The following is a 17,023-nucleotide window of genomic DNA, read 5'->3' as shown; positions in this document are numbered from 1 at the left end:
ATGCTGACAACATTTAAATAAAGGTCTTTGAGGGTTAAGGCAGGTTTTCTGCACCTAAATCAACAGGGACACACAAACTGTTTTCATACTGTTTCAAATCAAAGCTTGTTAGGTCACCAAAAGGCTAGTCTTGCATTGCCAGACCTTTTGCCTAGTCCACACAACATCCCTGGATAGGTTAAAAACACACGTCATTCACTGGACGCAGGTACGGTGCCTCTGCAAAATTGCCTCAGGAAAGAACTTGTTTAGGGTGTAGGCAGGCGAGCTCTGGAACAAAATGGCTGCCAAGTGTGTCATGAGAATTTTACTTTAATAAAAAGTCCTTTTACTAAAAAGCTAAATATTGTTTGATTGTCAATTGTAGCTTGGAGGATGTTTCCTGAATCGACCAGAGTCTGGAATGCCGACACAAAAAAAGCAGAACCTCCGTGGAGCACCGGAGCATCCCGTGAATGAAACGTTGGGGATACAGACTACCAAAAGGCGAACAGCTTTGCAACATTGGAAGGAACATGCAGTAATCAATATAATGTGAAAAAATCATGATGAATGTGTGTCTCGTCTAACCAGTGATACGTTGCTGTGTGAGAACCGTTTTTGGAGAAAAGGCGACTTTTTCGCAAATTAATTTCACTTTGAATGAAATATACTGTTGTGAGAATACATCAGTAACATTTTGCTTCCCCTTGACGTTTCAGCTTCCCTCTTTGGGGCCGTTTGATGGCAGCCACTTTAAATTATTTCATTGTTGATATTTTGCTCATTTCTGTAGGAGAGGGGACACATAATTCAACTGGGAAGAAAATGTAATTCTTTTAAAAATCACCTAAATAAACAAATAGGTCATCTGCAAATGTTTCATTTTCAGAAAAATTGCCTTGGTTACCTTGTTTCAAGCCATTCTAGTGTGGTGTAGAAAGCCTGCAGGAAGACTCAGCTCGATTTGTGCTAGTTCAATTTAATATTCAACGAGCTAAGCTGCTTGACTCTAATTGGCTAACAGCTAGCCAATGACAGCCTGGCTATCAGTATCCTTTAACCAGCGTAACTGGGAGAGCTTGTGAATAGTAATGAGCTCAGGCAACATGACATCAGACTGACCAGTTTTTTTAAAAGGTCTGATTTCTCCCCTTATTTCTTTTCGGTGGCTAGAGCTGACAGAGGAGGTAGCAGTTCCTTTTCACATTCACGACATAACCCAAACACATATGGACCAAACGTGTTTCGAAAAATGCAAGTAAAAACGGTTTTGTGTGGCAGGGCACCTTTACAAGAATACTTTAGGTTTACCTTAGCTTGCCTGACACTTCACATGTTAACACTAATTCATGACTTGCTGCTACATCAGAGCAGGGAGCTGCTCTTCAGAGCTTCCTCAAAATCAGACATTCAGTCAGCACATGCAGTACCAGGGGACAGCAAACTGTCATCTGAGACAGACTAAGAGACCCAAGGCCACAATATACTAAGAAGTATTTGGTACAACTACATCAGTAGGCATCAGAAGTGTATATTGCTGTTCTTTATGGCCACACTGGAAGGCAGAAGTTCCAACCTTACTTACTTTCTCACCTCCACACACCCAGCCAATTACCACTTGGAGTAGGAGGGAATGTTGGGATGTTAGTTAGCAGCTCCCTCAATTCCAGTTTGCCCAGGGGTTTAAAATGTTATTCTACCATTGAACAAGCAGTTATGTTGGAGTATAGAGCACCAGATGGAGCTGTTTGTTATCACAAATGAATTACATCATTTGACACACTGTGTAGGATGAGCTTTTGTTTTTTACAAATCCCAATCCAGCCCACGCCTAAATGGCTGTTCTTCCAAATGATTTATTTTACAGCTACAGTGTATCTAAAACGGAAAACATATAAATAAAAGTATGGGGGACAAGTTGAGGACGGTAGGAGGCTAAACTAAAATACTGTATTAATATGAGCATGATGATCACTTCATCCTACCGGCAATGTTAGATTCTTGTTCCTTCTTTTCATTTTTTAAATAAAACATATTTGAAATTACTCTACAGGTTAAAACACTAGAAGCATAAAATCTAATTTAGCCCAGTTATGGTGTATCTCTAAACTACAGTGGAGGTAAAAAGATGGGAGGTAATCTTGGAACAGCCAAACAGCCATGATGGTGATGATGATCGATGTGTTACTCCACAGGGAAGCTATTTATTAGAAGAAACAAATAACTGTCAAGGCAGTTCTTTTCTGAAAAGTGGAAAATTGTTTGTGTCTGCTAGACAAATTGGTGTTCATATATCTATAATGTAGAAATTAAATTGTGTAGAGTTCTTGCATCCTGACGTTCACACTCTCACATAGTCACAATCTTGCATCCATCACAACAACACTACAACTATCACTTATTGTAAGCTGTGGTCTATAAATAAGACTTCTCTGCCTGCACACACCTTCCTGTGGTAGCACCACAATGTGAAAGTGACTAACTGTGAATGAAGCACTTGATCTAATTTTGGATCGTGGCCCATGGTGAGGATGAAAATATCGAACAAATCGAAAGAAGTGGTGGGGGAGGAAGCCTGCTTAAAGGAGGACAATACTGAATATGATCCAGATTCTTAAGAATAAACTGATGAAGAGACACATGCCAACACTATATCTATCCATCTCTATAGAGCTAAAAGGATGGGTTCAACCCAAAATTTGGATTAATGAAGAAATCATCAGAAACTACTGATAGTTAGTATTTTTTTATCCAAAAACACCAACTATGTCCTCATTCCAGCTTCTCAGTTGTAAAGATTTGCTGCCTTTCCTCTTCTTATATGATCTTGAAGAACATACGTTTTGGTATGGGAAAGTTGGTCAGACAATACTTTTTTTGATAGCATCACTTAGAGCTTCAGGAAATAGTGATTTGTTAGCTTGCAATGTAGTGAATCTGCGACTTTCTGCAATTTAAACCAATTAAACAGACGTTCATGGGGAAGTTAGCCCGTATACTTTGGTCACTGCGTTATGCAGTGCCAACGGTACACATAAAAATGGTGGCTACCCTGAACATCCTGCTAAGTTGATTGTGTTGGTTGCTCCAAGGGGACATTTTTTTACACTGTTGTTACAGCTAGCCTGTGTGTCCACATGCCATTGACCTATACAAAAATGGAGAGGGGGCTGCCTTGTAATGCACTGGACAGTAGTTGGAGTTCAGTGTCTTGCTCAAGGGCACATTGGCAGTGTCCAGGAGGTGAACTGGCACCTCTCCAGTTACCAGTCCACACTTCTTACTTGGTCCATTTTGACCCACTAAAGGTACACCTTGAAGTCCAACAATTATCCCTAGGGAGGCACACATGTGGGGTGTACATTGGGGGACAGAAATTGATTCTTGCTGTACCCCTATTTCTCAGAGTGTATGGGGACTCCACGTCCCCACGGACTGAACTACTTATAGATGAGCTTTGCACAGGGACAAATTGCATTTTTTTTCCTTATTCGAGACTGGATTTGGGACTTCTGGTCTATGGAAAAACAACAATGAAGCTCATGATCACAATCATAGTGTGGCTTTTATTTAGCCTTTTAGAGCTGTCACACCCCGTGTCATGTGCTGCGGTTCCCCACGGAGACCCACGGCGGTGCGGAGGTCGACGATCCACCGACTCTCTGTCCCCTCCCATCGGCGTCCCCTGCTGCCGTGCGCAGCCACACCTGCATTAATCGGGGAAAGTCCGTCCGGTGGAGAGGGAGAGAGACCGAAAGGGTTCAGAGAAGCGGAGGCAGGAAGCGGAGCCCCATCAGCTCCCATCGCATTACTCTGGACACTTTGATCCGAAAAGGGAGCAGGCATGAAGACGTGCGATGATTGGTGGTACTGAGACTTTGCAACCGTGGAGGACACAGCTGGAAGATTTGGATTAAAAAACGAACTAGACAGGCACGATTCGGACAAAAAGAGACCGAGTTAGAACAGCTGAGCGCACAGGTAAGACAGGCTTCTGACAAAGGCAGGGACTGCCCCGTTACAACTTTTTCTAATCAAACACCTTTTCCTTTAATTTAGCCTATTGGTGGTGTTCATTTTAAATCTATTGTGTAGACGTGTTACATTCTCCACGCTTACCCTATTTCCTAATTTAAACAATATGTTTGGCAATCAATAACCTTTTGAGTTTATAGTCTTCTAATTACGTTACTGTGACATGATATTTTTAATTTACTGTTCTTAAAAACAAACATGTGTTAATTACAGCCCCTGTATAGTATGTGTCCATTCCGTTCTTTCATCTCTTGTAATCAAAAGAAAAAAGGTTACAATTACATTTTTTATTAATCTATTAAATGTTTTAATAGGCAGCTATCTTCATTGTATAATTATTTTTATGTTGTATAATTCGTTTTCTTGTGATTTTTATTTTATTTTACCTTCATCCCATCCCACTTCCTACATATGCAAAGTCATGCAAAGTTTTGACATGAAAATGTCAAACACAAAAGCCAGATTGTGTAAAAGATTCATTTAATTAATGAATTTTTAAAGGGTCATGTGAAAAAAAAAATCTTGTTTATGTTGAAACCTTTTCCTCAGTAGAAGCAATGTAATGTAGCCATGTGTGTTCTGGACTTCCCCAAATGAATAAATTGGCAATATAATTTACAATAAAAATCAAGGAAGTAAAACATGTTGACATTGTTTCTCACCTAACCTTTGCACCAGCGGGTTGGCCCACGGTTGTCAAGTGCACATGATAGTGTGTAGCACTGTAGATAATCAATTCATATGGTAACTGTCATAAGGTCAGCTGTGTTGAACTGTGGAAAAATCATAAACCACAGTGAGAGGAAATTTTGTCGATGCTGTATTTGAGTTATTGCCATTGGAACGGGTCAATACTCTGTCCATGCATGACCCCCTGTGCCACTTTGCTCGTATAGATCTGTTGTAACTAATCTAACGACTGAAGATGACTCATGAAATGCCATCTTAAGTAGGTTACATGCTGCCACTCCCTCACTACACCGACTACCCTTTAAAGATCTAAGACTTAAAAACAAGTCAGGCTGAAAACAACATGTGATAGACCTCATTAGGAAACAGCCTGGAGTCAACAGAGAGCGCTGGATGAAGGAACACGAGGATAAAAACAAAGTGAGTTGGCGAATGTGTCTGTCGATGACCAGGCAAAGTGGAGGAGTTATATGAGAGCTCTATAGGTTAGGTGTGTGTGAGTGTTTGAGTGTGTGAGTATGTGTGTGTGTGTGTGTGCGTGTGTGTGTGTGTGTTTGTGTTTGTGTGTGTGTTTGTGTGTGTGTGTGTGTGTGTGTTTGTGTGTGTGTGTGTGTGTGTGTTTGACATGGATGCCAGACAAAGAGTGGAGTAGAGAGTAGGACAGAATCTTAAATATCCCCGAGAGGTGTTTAGTTTCCCAGTCAGCAGATACAGAGTCAGGCATGTAGTGTGTTGTCAATAGGAGCTGTACAAACTGTCCACCTCTGTCCCTGGACAAATAATGTATCCACCTATAACAAGCCTCATCAGTCCAACCAATTCAATACAGTGAGAGTTGGTGAAGGATTACATAAACATTTTTGAGTTGAGAAAATTGCTCTATGCCAAATCATTCTTGACGAGCTTAGTGAATCTGTCCTGTATCTTAGCATACCAATGCTAACATGCTTTGAAAAAGCAATCCTGATGTTCAGCGAGTATAGTGTTGACCATGTTGTCTATCTTAGTTTAGCTTGTGAGATTGCTAACATTGGCTAATTAGCACTAAATACAAAGTACAGATGAGGTTGATGGGAAATTCTTCAGCTTTGCCGGTATTCGTCAGCACTATTTCTTAGCCAGGACTAGTTGCTAGGCAACCAGGAAATTCTAGACCCCTTCAAATAGGGAATTGTTTTTACGTCTTGGTCTGTGTACTGATTAAAACTAATTAAATATAAAGTGTTAATTAGTGAGCTTTAGAGGTGCTGGTGGGCAGACTTTGTTACCTGGACCGGCTCAAATTAAGCTAAGACAATCGTCCGCTGGCTCTAGCTTCTAGCTTTAGCACACAGACATAAGAGTGGTATCAAACTTTTCATCCAACTCTCGGTGAGAAGGCAAATATGTTTTTTTCCCGAAAGGTCACCAAAAGTGTTACAAAATCACCCTGTGGGTAAAATGAATGTCTGTACACAATTTAATGGGAATGCAATTAAGAATTTAGATATATAAAGTAAAACCACAACAACCTCATGGTGCCACTAGAGAAACAGGAGGATCATTATAGTAAGTAGGTGTCATTCTCTGGGGAACATGAATTCCGGTACATAATTTTGTGTCATTCCATGTGGCTAATAGTATCAAACCACCAGTTTCTCAACCTAAATTATAAAGTTGCTGCTGCAATAAAGAGACGTCATTTCCGGTAGTCAACAAATAAGATGGACAGCCAGACATGGAGCCAGCCATCTCACTCATTACAATCATTATCACTAGAGCAGAAATCAAATTAGAATATGCTGAATCTTATCACCTCTGAACCCACAAGAGGATGGGAGGAGGGTTAAAAAAAACTGACTGAAGAGAAAAGACTGAAGGCAGCTTCCTTCCCATTCTCAGTAGGAGTGAAGCAGAAGGGGACCAGCATGTTAATTGGTGATTTGATTAGCGTTTTAATATTGCAGCTGTGCACAACGGACAATCAATAGTCACTCCTCCAATGCACAGGATGACACTGCTTGGTCATTATGCATGTCATTCAGTAATCCTCCTTCAACTTCTAAAAAAAAAAACGATTTCTTTGCTCTAGTTAGACTATTTGACAGAAAGAGAAATATTCAACCCATTTTGAGTTGGCCCAGCTTTTAAGACCTTATTTGACTCATAGTGATGGGGCTGAATGGGGCCCGCAGCCTTTGCTAACCTGAACTAAAATGGGCTGGGCTACATTTTTGTCAACATCAGTGTGCCCCACCACTGAGAAGAGAAAGCTCCATTTAAAAAAGGGGAAATGCCAGATAACACATTGAAAATGATTTCTTGCACTTTTATTAATCATGTTTTGATTCTCTGGGCATATTGTTAATGCGTGTTTGTGTTGGAGGTTAACAATATCGAGTAATTATATAGCTGGATGAATGGGAGGATTTCTATTGTTGGGAATGATGGGGGGTATTTACTTTACATTATTTTAAGTGGGAATAAGGGGGTAATGCCAGGCAGAATTACCTGGAGCCAGAGGGGGCTGTTTGCCAAAGGACGAATAATCCTCCCAACACTATTTAGCATATCTCTCTGCGACAACAAAACATCAGAGCAGACAACAGACAGGAGAGAGAGAGAGGTTAAGATGCTGACACACCAACACGATTATCGGCCGTCAGACAGTCTGATGAGGTCGGTGACTCGAGTCTGTTCGGTGTGTGCCGTCGTCAGAAGGAGGAGTCATCAGATTTAATTTTGGCCGATATGACACATTGAATTGGAAGGCGTGCAGTCTTAATGATCAATCTGATTGGTAGAGTGCTAACCTGGAAATGACTAGCGGGATAAGGGGGGCTCACGCCTCTCCAAATCTGACGAAAATCTTTTTAACTGACCTTTGTAGATCAGAAATTAAGACAGATTCAGCAACTGCGTGGCCTTCTTCTTGCTTTAAATGTTTTAAGAAACACATTTTGGTGAACTATTTTTGTAAAATACGAGATTGTATTCCAAACGAGCCGCCTTTGTGGTCGGTTTTTAAATTCCGGAGAAGCCAGACCCTCGTGACACGTTTGTCCGACTGCCTTTTCTGCCAATGGTTGGCCGTCAGGTTGGTGGGTCAGAGTCTTTAGCCAGATGAAGGAGCGTTGGTGGTGAGACAGAGGAGGAGAGAGGTTGAACAAAGTAAGGACGGTGTGGAAGGCTAGGAAGATGAGAAAGGATCTGAGAGAAAACAGATGGAAATGAGTGTGTATTTGTGTGTTTGTGTATGGATAAGATGTCAGGAGGGCAAGTTTTGGCTGGTCGTGCCGGTCTGGGTGATGCTGTGCCATAAGATGAAAAATCTCTGTCAGAAAGGATGGCATTAAACCATCTGAGAGGAGCCAGAAAGTGAGAGGGAGAATTGAAATGGGAGAGGACTGTTTAAAGTCTCCAAAAACATTTCAATGACCGTTAAGATTAAGAGTCTACAGCAAAGTGTACATTAAGCAAACTTGCTCACAATGACAATGCAGATGCTAGTATAACGAGTGTCATCTTCTGACTTATAAGTCAGTGGATCACCACAGTGATTTTAATACATCCGGAGCGGAACATGACAGTTGTTATCATATTTCTTGGGAGTTGTCTCATGTTACATCCTCTGTGGACCATATATGCACAAAATTGTGCAGCAATCCATCAAAAAAATTGGGATTTTTTTACTGGATAAGCAAACACTTTGACCTACAGTTGGTGCTAGATGAAAAGTCAGGAGATCACTAGAGATCACTAGAAAACATCCTCTGGGGTCAATGAATGCCTGTACAAAATGTCAAGGCAATCCATTCAAAAGTAATAGAATGAGTTCCCTCAAGACCAAAGTGGTGGACCAACCAACCGACCGACCAACCGACCAACCAATATTACCATTTCTAGTGCCATGCCACTGTTTTTAAGTGTCTCTAATTTTGATTTGACTTGTAATTCAGACAATACAATAAAAGACAGGAATCATGCATCAGCTTCTAAAGATGAAGCAAACAAATTTGATTGCTTTAAACAAAGCAATGCAGTGGCTGTTGGAGGTGTGTTAGCGCTAAATCATTAGCAGAACAAGGGAGGAGTAAATACGCCCCGCTAAGCTGTGTATGTGCAGCTTTCTGTCTCTCTTTCTGTCTTAGGTTTTCCCTTGCGATCACTGACGAGAGCAAGGACAGTGACACTGACTCAGCCATTGTCTCCTCGCTGTTTCCGGAATGAGTGAGGCTCCCTGGGTGCTTCTGAAGTCCATTGTGACTGTAGAGAAGAAAGAAAGCTCCAGTGTGTTTGCATAAAGACCAATTCAGCATAATTTCCCTTCGCCAGCAACATTTGCAACCCCAAGAAGAGCAGTGTAGTCTCAGCACTATCCCTAGCCCCGAGCCTCCATCCTCAGCCCCCTCTCCTCTTATCCCCTTATCCCTATCCCACTCCCCCAGCCCCTTGCTTCTCTTCAGCCTCGGCTGCAGCCTCACCTTTGCCCCATTCATAGTCCCAGATGACAGCTCAGGAACATCCGTTACCCTCCTACTCCATACAAGCCTTCTTTCCTCTCCCTCCAGCCCCCGTGGCGCTTGGCACCAGTGCCCATCACATAGACAGATGGAACCAACCCTGACCCCTCTCCTCGCCCGTGGGGACGCCAAGAGAATCAACGCCTGACTAGAGGAGAGGGGGTGTGAGTGTGCGTGGGGAGGTGACAGGAAGGAGATAGGAGAGTATTGCTATGTCACCACGGCAATACCTCGCCAAACTCCAGTGGACTCCCTTCCAACACAACTCTAGGCCCTTGCATAAAAACTCACACAGCCGGAAATTTAGGAGCAGAACCCCCAGCCCCCTTTTTTTTTTTTAATTATTTGGCAGAGATAATTTGTTCCATGTTCTTGTGGAGAAAAGATGCAAATGTTGAAAAAAAAAAAAGGAAACTACAAGAAGACTGATTTCAAAACAATGAAGGAAAGCCTGATCGCCCACTCCTCAGTTTCATTTTGAGCCCCACACTTCCCTTTCTCCTCTGCCCACTGTGATCTAAATGAATGACAGTAAGTAAGTAACACTTTGACAAAAGTATTGCCATTTTAACTGACAAATGAACACGGGGCAGGGATTGTTTTTTTTGACAGTAAGAAGGCCACTATTTACCTTTTGCATCCCACACAGCTTTTCCCTGACAGCATAAAGGAAATGCATGTGGGTCTCCAGTCAGAGCTTCCTCTGGGTGTGCACGTATGCCTTTATCTATGCTGTAACGTTGTCCATTACACCTCATCTAACTTTGTGCAAATGCATGTGCAGTTCCATTCTTCTTACTAAAAATCCCAACTAATTCCTTGCAATTTTTATAAGAAGCCAGATTTAGGATACTTGACTTTCGCTGGATATTGTTTCTGTCCTCTGACCTACTCTGCTGACCGGCATTCTAATTTGCATATCATGCCAGACTACCAACCTTAAAAGAACCATGCATTAAAAATGAAATGAGACACTAATGGCCAGTGAAATGAAATCAGCGGGCTGACATAACAGAGGGGGGAATTCCGGAGTCCCAAAGCTTCCCAGGTAATTGGAGTGCAGTATAGTGTGTTTTACTCCAAAGCACAGCTCCTCTGGTGACCTTGCAGGCTGAAAATCTAGAGGGGGCAGAAACAGAAAGAGAAAGATGTCCAAGGTTTACGCTTATCGTTGGGATTTTTCACCAGTACTCTCATTATATTAGCATGACAGAGAATGTTTGAACTGTCAGCGTGTCTTCAGTCTTTTTAGTTTCAACTGCAGGGCTGAGACTCCAGGGTACATTTATTGTTCTTGTCAATTAAAAGCCACCCATTTTGGATTTTCTTCAGATACAGTAACTGTTTCAAATGTATTGTTATAATGATTACTGGTGCAGCTCTCTATAACCTCTGTGAGATTCTTCAGACAGTGAAATATACTAATACAACTGTTGGCTTTGGATGTGTTGGAAGTTGTCATATTGTCCTAATGATTTTGCAGGAGTTTGAATTTTAAATCCATAACTCCCTTATTTGGCTAAATGAAAGGATATAGTGAATTTTCAATAAAACTGTTTTCCCTCCTATTTACTTTTACAGACAGATACAGTAGTACATCGGTGGATTTTATGGTTATGCAAAGAGCATTGTGGGAGTTGTGTAAGAATTCACAGCATAGGTGTGAAGATGCACCATTAGACATAATTTACATGAGGTTTTTGGTGCACAGGTGTAGAGGATTGACAGGTTTAATTCCTGACTAAAGGCTTTAAAGTGTATGATAACTGTCGTGTAGATTTCTTGTAAGATAGGTATTATGAAATCTGTTTCGGACTGTACAATATTAATTTGAGGTTGAACTATGAATGCATAGTGATTTGCAGTGCTGCAATGTAAATAGAGAACCATACTTTTGTGCGTCATCCACAAGATCTTCATCTTTGTGTTCCACCAAGATTTTTTTTTTTTTGGGAGGTTTTGCAAAAAAAAGTTTGTGTTCCACTTCTTTTTCTTCTCTAGATCGTCTCACATCGTTTCACAGTGCAATCTGGGACCACCGTTTTGGATTCACGCCCACAGATTTCACATGGTTTCTCTCAAGATTGTCAATCCAAAATTGCAGAGTTTAAAGGGGCCTTTAGTGACTTTAAATCCAGATGATAAGAACGCTGTGGTACCTTGAAAAAACTAAGTAGAGTGGAGTTGTGTAAATTGTTTGTTGCTCTGTACCTGTTTTCTTTCACATAAAGGAGGCCAGTGCAGTATAAAGCCGTGAGTCAGGGCTTTTATAAAGATATTTATGAGGCCAATATGACACGGCTTATATGACTAGAAGTCTAGAGGTCATATAAGTGATAAAACAGGAAAGGCAGACATTGTCCAGCAGTTCGGTGTGTGTACGTGTCTATGCGGTTACAAGTGTGAGAAGCATAACATGAGTAAGATATACTTGTGTCGTTAAGGGTTCAGTTTCATGTTATGATATTTGTTGCGTGCCATTGCTTCTCGCTGCATCACCCGGTTGTGTCCCTGCCTCCCTTTAATGTGAGCTTTCTACTGAAACAGAAAATAATCATTCATACACTTACTGAATGATGGCAAGTGATATTTTCAAACTTTTAATGAGAGATGGATAGTGGTGGAGCATCATATATATTGTTTTTGTCACCTTAACACCATTGGCGCCTCGACCTCAGACACACAAAAACACATACAGACACACACCTCAATTACTGTGCTATTTCTGTGGTGTAACCTGTCAGGGACACTGAGCTCAAACCAGCTGGGATTAATTAGTGACTCAAAACACACACACACACACACACACACACACACACAAACATACACACACATACCATATCTCAATTTAACTGTGTGAACTGTACACAAGCCAATCATAAGATAATAAATATACATGCACTTCACCTTTTTCTAGTCATTTACAACTGTTCATTCTTGAAAACATACATCCACACACACACACACACACACACACACACACACACACACACACACACACACACACACACACACACACACTATCATCCATCAGATACAGGATGCGAAAAGCTTCCAGAACAGCATGTTGCCAATAAGCACCCCTCCTCCTTTGCTGTAATTAACTTACTCTTTATTTCACACCTTGAGTATGCACCTCATATCTCCCCATGCGTATCATGGTGTTACTGCTCTGCCTCAGCACAAGGCAATACCTGTCCACGCTAATAATAAATGTGATTTTGCATTTAGCTTATTATCTTTTCTAAACAGCTTGAATCAATCTAAGAGAAATGTTGTGCCACAGGTCTCAAAAAGAAAAGAAAAAGGACAACACATTCTAGGCTAAATGTGAGATCATGTTCTGCTTGTTCAGATTGGCACCTTTAAATTTGCAGAACAGTATTTGTGTTAGCGATATCCACAGCCGATATGATGACAAGCTGTAACTCCTGTCAGCCTGTGTTGGGGGCGCGTGGGCTTGTGCCGCACGCCCTGCTGACTTTGATAGAAATAAAGCCGCTGACAGGTTTTAAAAGACAAGCTGTCATAAGCCATAACCTTGAGGATGTTTGTTTGTGTGCGTGTGTGTGTGTGTGTGTGTGTGTGTGTGTGTGTGTGTGTGTGTGCTTTGTATCTCTTCATGATTGTGTTAAGTGGGTGTAAAGATTACATTTGCTGAGGTAAGGTAAAGTGGGGGAATACAAAAGAATATATTAGAAAGTAATAATGTTGTCAGGAATAAGGACTCTTTAACAGACATAACAGTTCAGTATAGACAAGAATGCACACATTAGGGAGAAAAGAAGATTAACTGGGCTCAAGGTACTAGAGAGTTCAAATGGAAAGATGTATTGAGTGAGCTTGTGTTGGTATGTGTTTGGAAGGATGAAGGAAGGAAAATTTACATGAGCATAAGCTGTGTGTGTGTGTGTGTGTGTGTGTGTGTGTGTGTGTGTGTGTGTGTGTGTGTGGTTTGACGTTTTTTTTATCCATCACAGACAGTAGGTTTACTTTAGATCATCTCACTACGCCCAGCATCACTGTTGGGTGTGCAAAGGTGTTCTGAGCAAACTCTGGATGTTAGCACATCCCAACATTTTAAACTGGTGTCAAGTTAGTCTTTAAACTCAGTTTGCAAAGATTAGATATTTCATGGTTTGCAATACAAACAGATGTTAAACCTGCATTTCTTGTTTTCAGAGAACACTTGAACAGTCAGAACAAAGAGGGTTCAAAGTCTACATTTTAGTGCCGTGTGCATTGATGCAAAAGAGCTTGTTAAGAAATCCCTAAACTCTGATTTGGGCTGGGATTAGGAATGATGGATGGGCAACCTGCATCTATTTACTGTGCTGACGTTCATGGTCTGGTTAGGAAGAAAATACATGACCCAGCACATAATATAACACACAGAACAACAGCAAGATTGTTTGCCAAGTGTAGTTATGTGATCACTTTAGCATGGTTTAAAAGCTTTACATCCTACTCTTCTATCTCATTTTCAATGAGTCACAACACCAGCATGTTCAAACACTGGACAAATTATTATGGATTTGTGAAGAGCACTGAGCTAAACAACCTACCTAAGAAATATCTCTTATGAATAAGCAAACTACCACAGCTACCAGTGGCAGAGAGGGAACCCATGAGTAAATAATCCTACACTGTTTTATACATTTATAAAGTGGAATCAAACACTGTACAAATCCTGATACATTTACATTTGTCCTTTTTAGGTGATGGCCGCGACCCTGAAAAACCAGACTGGAAATTCTGTGGATATTTGGATTCTTTGATTCAGATGTTGAAGCTGTTTGGATGATTGGGATTGACGTCTGTATCGAGTTAGCAAGAGCTAAATGAATTTTCAAACACACGACCAAGATACCTGAACTGTTGTGGAACCTTTGAGTAGAAGCCACAGCGGATGCTACTACAATACACTGAGCTCAGTCAAGTGTTTTGGTACATTTTGTGTTCTGCATACATACACTTCTTCTGCATTTTTTTCGCCAACTCAAGCCACCTTTAAGATTATCCGGATACTATACATAGCAACCCTATAAAACTATAACATATTTTCTGCTGGTCCTGGTAAAAGTGTGTTGGCTGTTGGTGAATGAAGATCGGAAGCATTATTTGGTGGATTCTGTTTTCTATGTTGTGGTGGCGGCCTTATTCAGCAGGCTGGGAGCGGCATCAGGATGCCTGAACTGGACAACTTCGCCCCCCTGAGGGGTGAGAGAGGTACCGAGCTGAGCTTAAATGGTCCAGCAGACCCACTTCGGATTCAGCACAGCATCCTGGAAGAGCAGGTGGAGCTGTGGTGGTTCAGAGATCCTGGGAAGTCTCTGCTCTGCTACTGCGTGGCCGTGCTTCTAATCGTGGGCTGCGGGCTGGGCGGCGTCGGCCTTCTTTCCACCACCACCAGCGTCTCGAGCGAATGGCGCCTGGGTGCAGGCACGGCCCTCTGCTTGCTAGCCCTGGGGGTCCTGCTCAAACAACTGCTCAGCTCGGCGGTGCAGGACATGAATTGCGTTCGAAGCCGACAGCGGATCAACATGCTAAAAAGTGGTGGTTTATCAGACATCCTCGTGGTTTTGATCACAGGGCTGTCATTGTTGATTTGTGGAGGGGTTCTACTGAACCTGGCTCTGGCTAACCATATGCCAAAGCCTGGCCAAGCCCTTAATGACATGTACATCTCTGGAGTGGTTTTACTAGCTGGAGGGGGCGCTGCAGTGGTGGGTGTTGGGATATACTCATTTGCGGTCGTCCTGCTGGAGAGGACAAGGCACGGACGACGGTTGGTGGACCGAGTTTTGAATATTTTCACTGTTTCTGGACACATGGAACGCCAGGCCCGCAGAGAGACTAACTCCAGTCTGGCTAATCTCATATAAGATGTAACTACATCTTGCTCTTCATGTCAAACCATATAGCCTCCACTAAATTAGAGCATTATGTCCAACTACTACAAGAAATCGGTTTAGAACAAGATTCATTCTGTTTCATCGTTGTCACTAGCTGATTAGACTGCATTTGAGGCCAAACAAACTGAAGATGTCTGCAATAAGCACAAAACGCAGGGATAAAAGGATTGAAGAGTAACATACTAAAGAGTTACATTTGCTTTATATAAAGCGCTTTTTCACAAATGGTGTTTAAATAAAAACTTGCAAGACTACACAGATGAAGTTGACACAGGAGAGTTATTAGAGGGGTCATCTAAAAATTGGACTGTCGTGCATTCAAGATAATATAAACACGTATCCTGTGAAAGAGTCCTTGGACACACAACTTACCACTACTTGCTCAATTATTGAAAGATGATATGGATATGAGCACCAGCTGACAGGATAAAATGTAAATGGAAGATACAGTATGAGTGAAAGATGGGACAACAAAAATATAAAACAAAAACCTACTTTTAAAATTGTCTTTTTGTTTCACACACCACCCTTTCTCTGTCCATGTTCATGTTAAGATATGAAAATAATGAGCCTGCAAATGTATGGGATTTGAGGATTGTCAATACCTCACTGATGCCACACTCCAGCCATTTGGAATGACTTCTCCCTGTGGTCTCAATTTTTCCTCACGTCAATAATAATTTACCATAACTCATGGAGTAGGGCTTTGGTGTTTGTGATGGGCCTGGTCGGAACTTCACTGTAACATTTGGCTGCCTACACATGATACAAGACAACATGATTGTCAGAGAATTATACAACAGCACTAAAGAATGTATGGATCATTTGTGATTTTGTCCATCAACCCATTATTGTTTTGACTATTGTACTTGGTTTTCCTTAAACCTGCTTTAATCTATATTTTTGATATAACACTAAATGAAATGACTCTGTATGATGTAAAATTGTCATTCACTGTGCTAAAGACATGGAGATTCACAAATCAGCTGTACTGACTTTCTTAGCTTCTTTGCTTATTGTTCATATTATATGGAGTGTCATTCTCATCAAGCCTTGCAAACATTTTCAGCCATGAAGCTCTGATAAGCCTCACTGTACAGTAAAACACATACAGTAGGCTACTCACCTCCTACTGGCAAACAAAGATACTCTGGCTGATGAACTAGCTAGCATCTTGCTAAAGGTATTTTCCTTAGGATTTGGTAGATACCAAATACGCACTTAAGAGACTATATATAGCTACTGGACTTACATTCATCAGAAGCCGAAATCCATCTTATGGCAATGCGTCTGTTGAGTGTCTAAGTAGACAAGTGCAGAGATCCATAAAGACTGGGAGGACAATGTCATTGTCAATTCTTATTTCAAAAAAGAGGTGTTTCTAACGAGCTGCAGATTAACGGGGCTGCATTGGGCACACACAAGCAGCACACAGTCATAAATTAATAAAAGCAAGTAAATGTATTTCCGAAATTGTTTAACTAGGTTGAAATAGGGTGTCTGTATAGCTCAGTTGGTAGAGTGGGAGCAAATATACAGAGGTTTACTCCTCAACGCAGCAGACGAGGGTTTGAATTCGACCTACGGCCCATTGCTGCGTGTCATCCCCCCTTCTCTCTCCCCTCTTTCAAGTCTTCCGCCGTCCTGTCAAATAAAGACCTAAGAATTCCCCAAAAAGTATCTTAAAAAATAACAACAACTAAGTTGAAAGAGGTGGCATTTTTGGAAGACAAAGAGTATTTGATCCAATCCACACTAGTTATCCTGAATTAGTTGATGTTACTAGAAATTTACGTCAAAACCTGTTGCCTTAAACTGTCTTAAAAGTTTTTTTACAAAAGGTGAAAGTCAACAGGTCAAGTTAACATAATTAACATTGAGCAACTAATTAAGTTTACA

General features: G+C 41.3%; 1 protein-coding gene across 4 annotated transcripts; it reads left to right on the top strand.

The window, feature by feature from the left end:
• Window positions 1-3,445: 3,445 nt before the first annotated feature.
• On the top strand, window positions 3,446-16,489 carry LOC117950228 (transmembrane protein 125). 4 transcript variants are annotated; one of them, XR_004657848.1, is made up of 2 exons: window positions 3,446-3,963; window positions 8,838-9,604. XR_004657848.1 is itself a non-coding variant. In XM_034881044.1 (2 exons), the coding sequence occupies exon 2, from the start codon at window positions 14,396-14,398 to the stop codon at window positions 15,092-15,094; it is 699 nt and encodes a 232-aa protein (XP_034736935.1). In that variant the 5' UTR covers window positions 3,553-3,963; window positions 13,928-14,395; the 3' UTR covers window positions 15,095-16,489. The 4 variants fall into 4 exon arrangements, 3 of the variants coding, with proteins under 3 accessions (XP_034736935.1, XP_034736937.1, XP_034736936.1); XM_034881044.1 differs by lacking the exon at window positions 8,838-9,604 and adding an exon at window positions 13,928-16,489 and having other exon boundaries at window positions 3,553-3,963; XM_034881046.1 differs by lacking the exons at window positions 3,446-3,963; window positions 8,838-9,604 and adding exons at window positions 9,607-9,740; window positions 13,928-16,489.
• The last annotated feature ends 534 nt before the right edge of the window (window positions 16,490-17,023 follow it).

This window comes from Etheostoma cragini, chromosome 9, assembly GCF_013103735.1.
Source record: "Etheostoma cragini isolate CJK2018 chromosome 9, CSU_Ecrag_1.0, whole genome shotgun sequence".
NCBI classification, from domain to species: Eukaryota; Metazoa; Chordata; class Actinopteri; order Perciformes; family Percidae; genus Etheostoma; species Etheostoma cragini.
The sequence above is the reverse complement of the archived record's forward strand: the minus strand, read 5'-3'. Positions and strand labels throughout refer to the sequence as shown.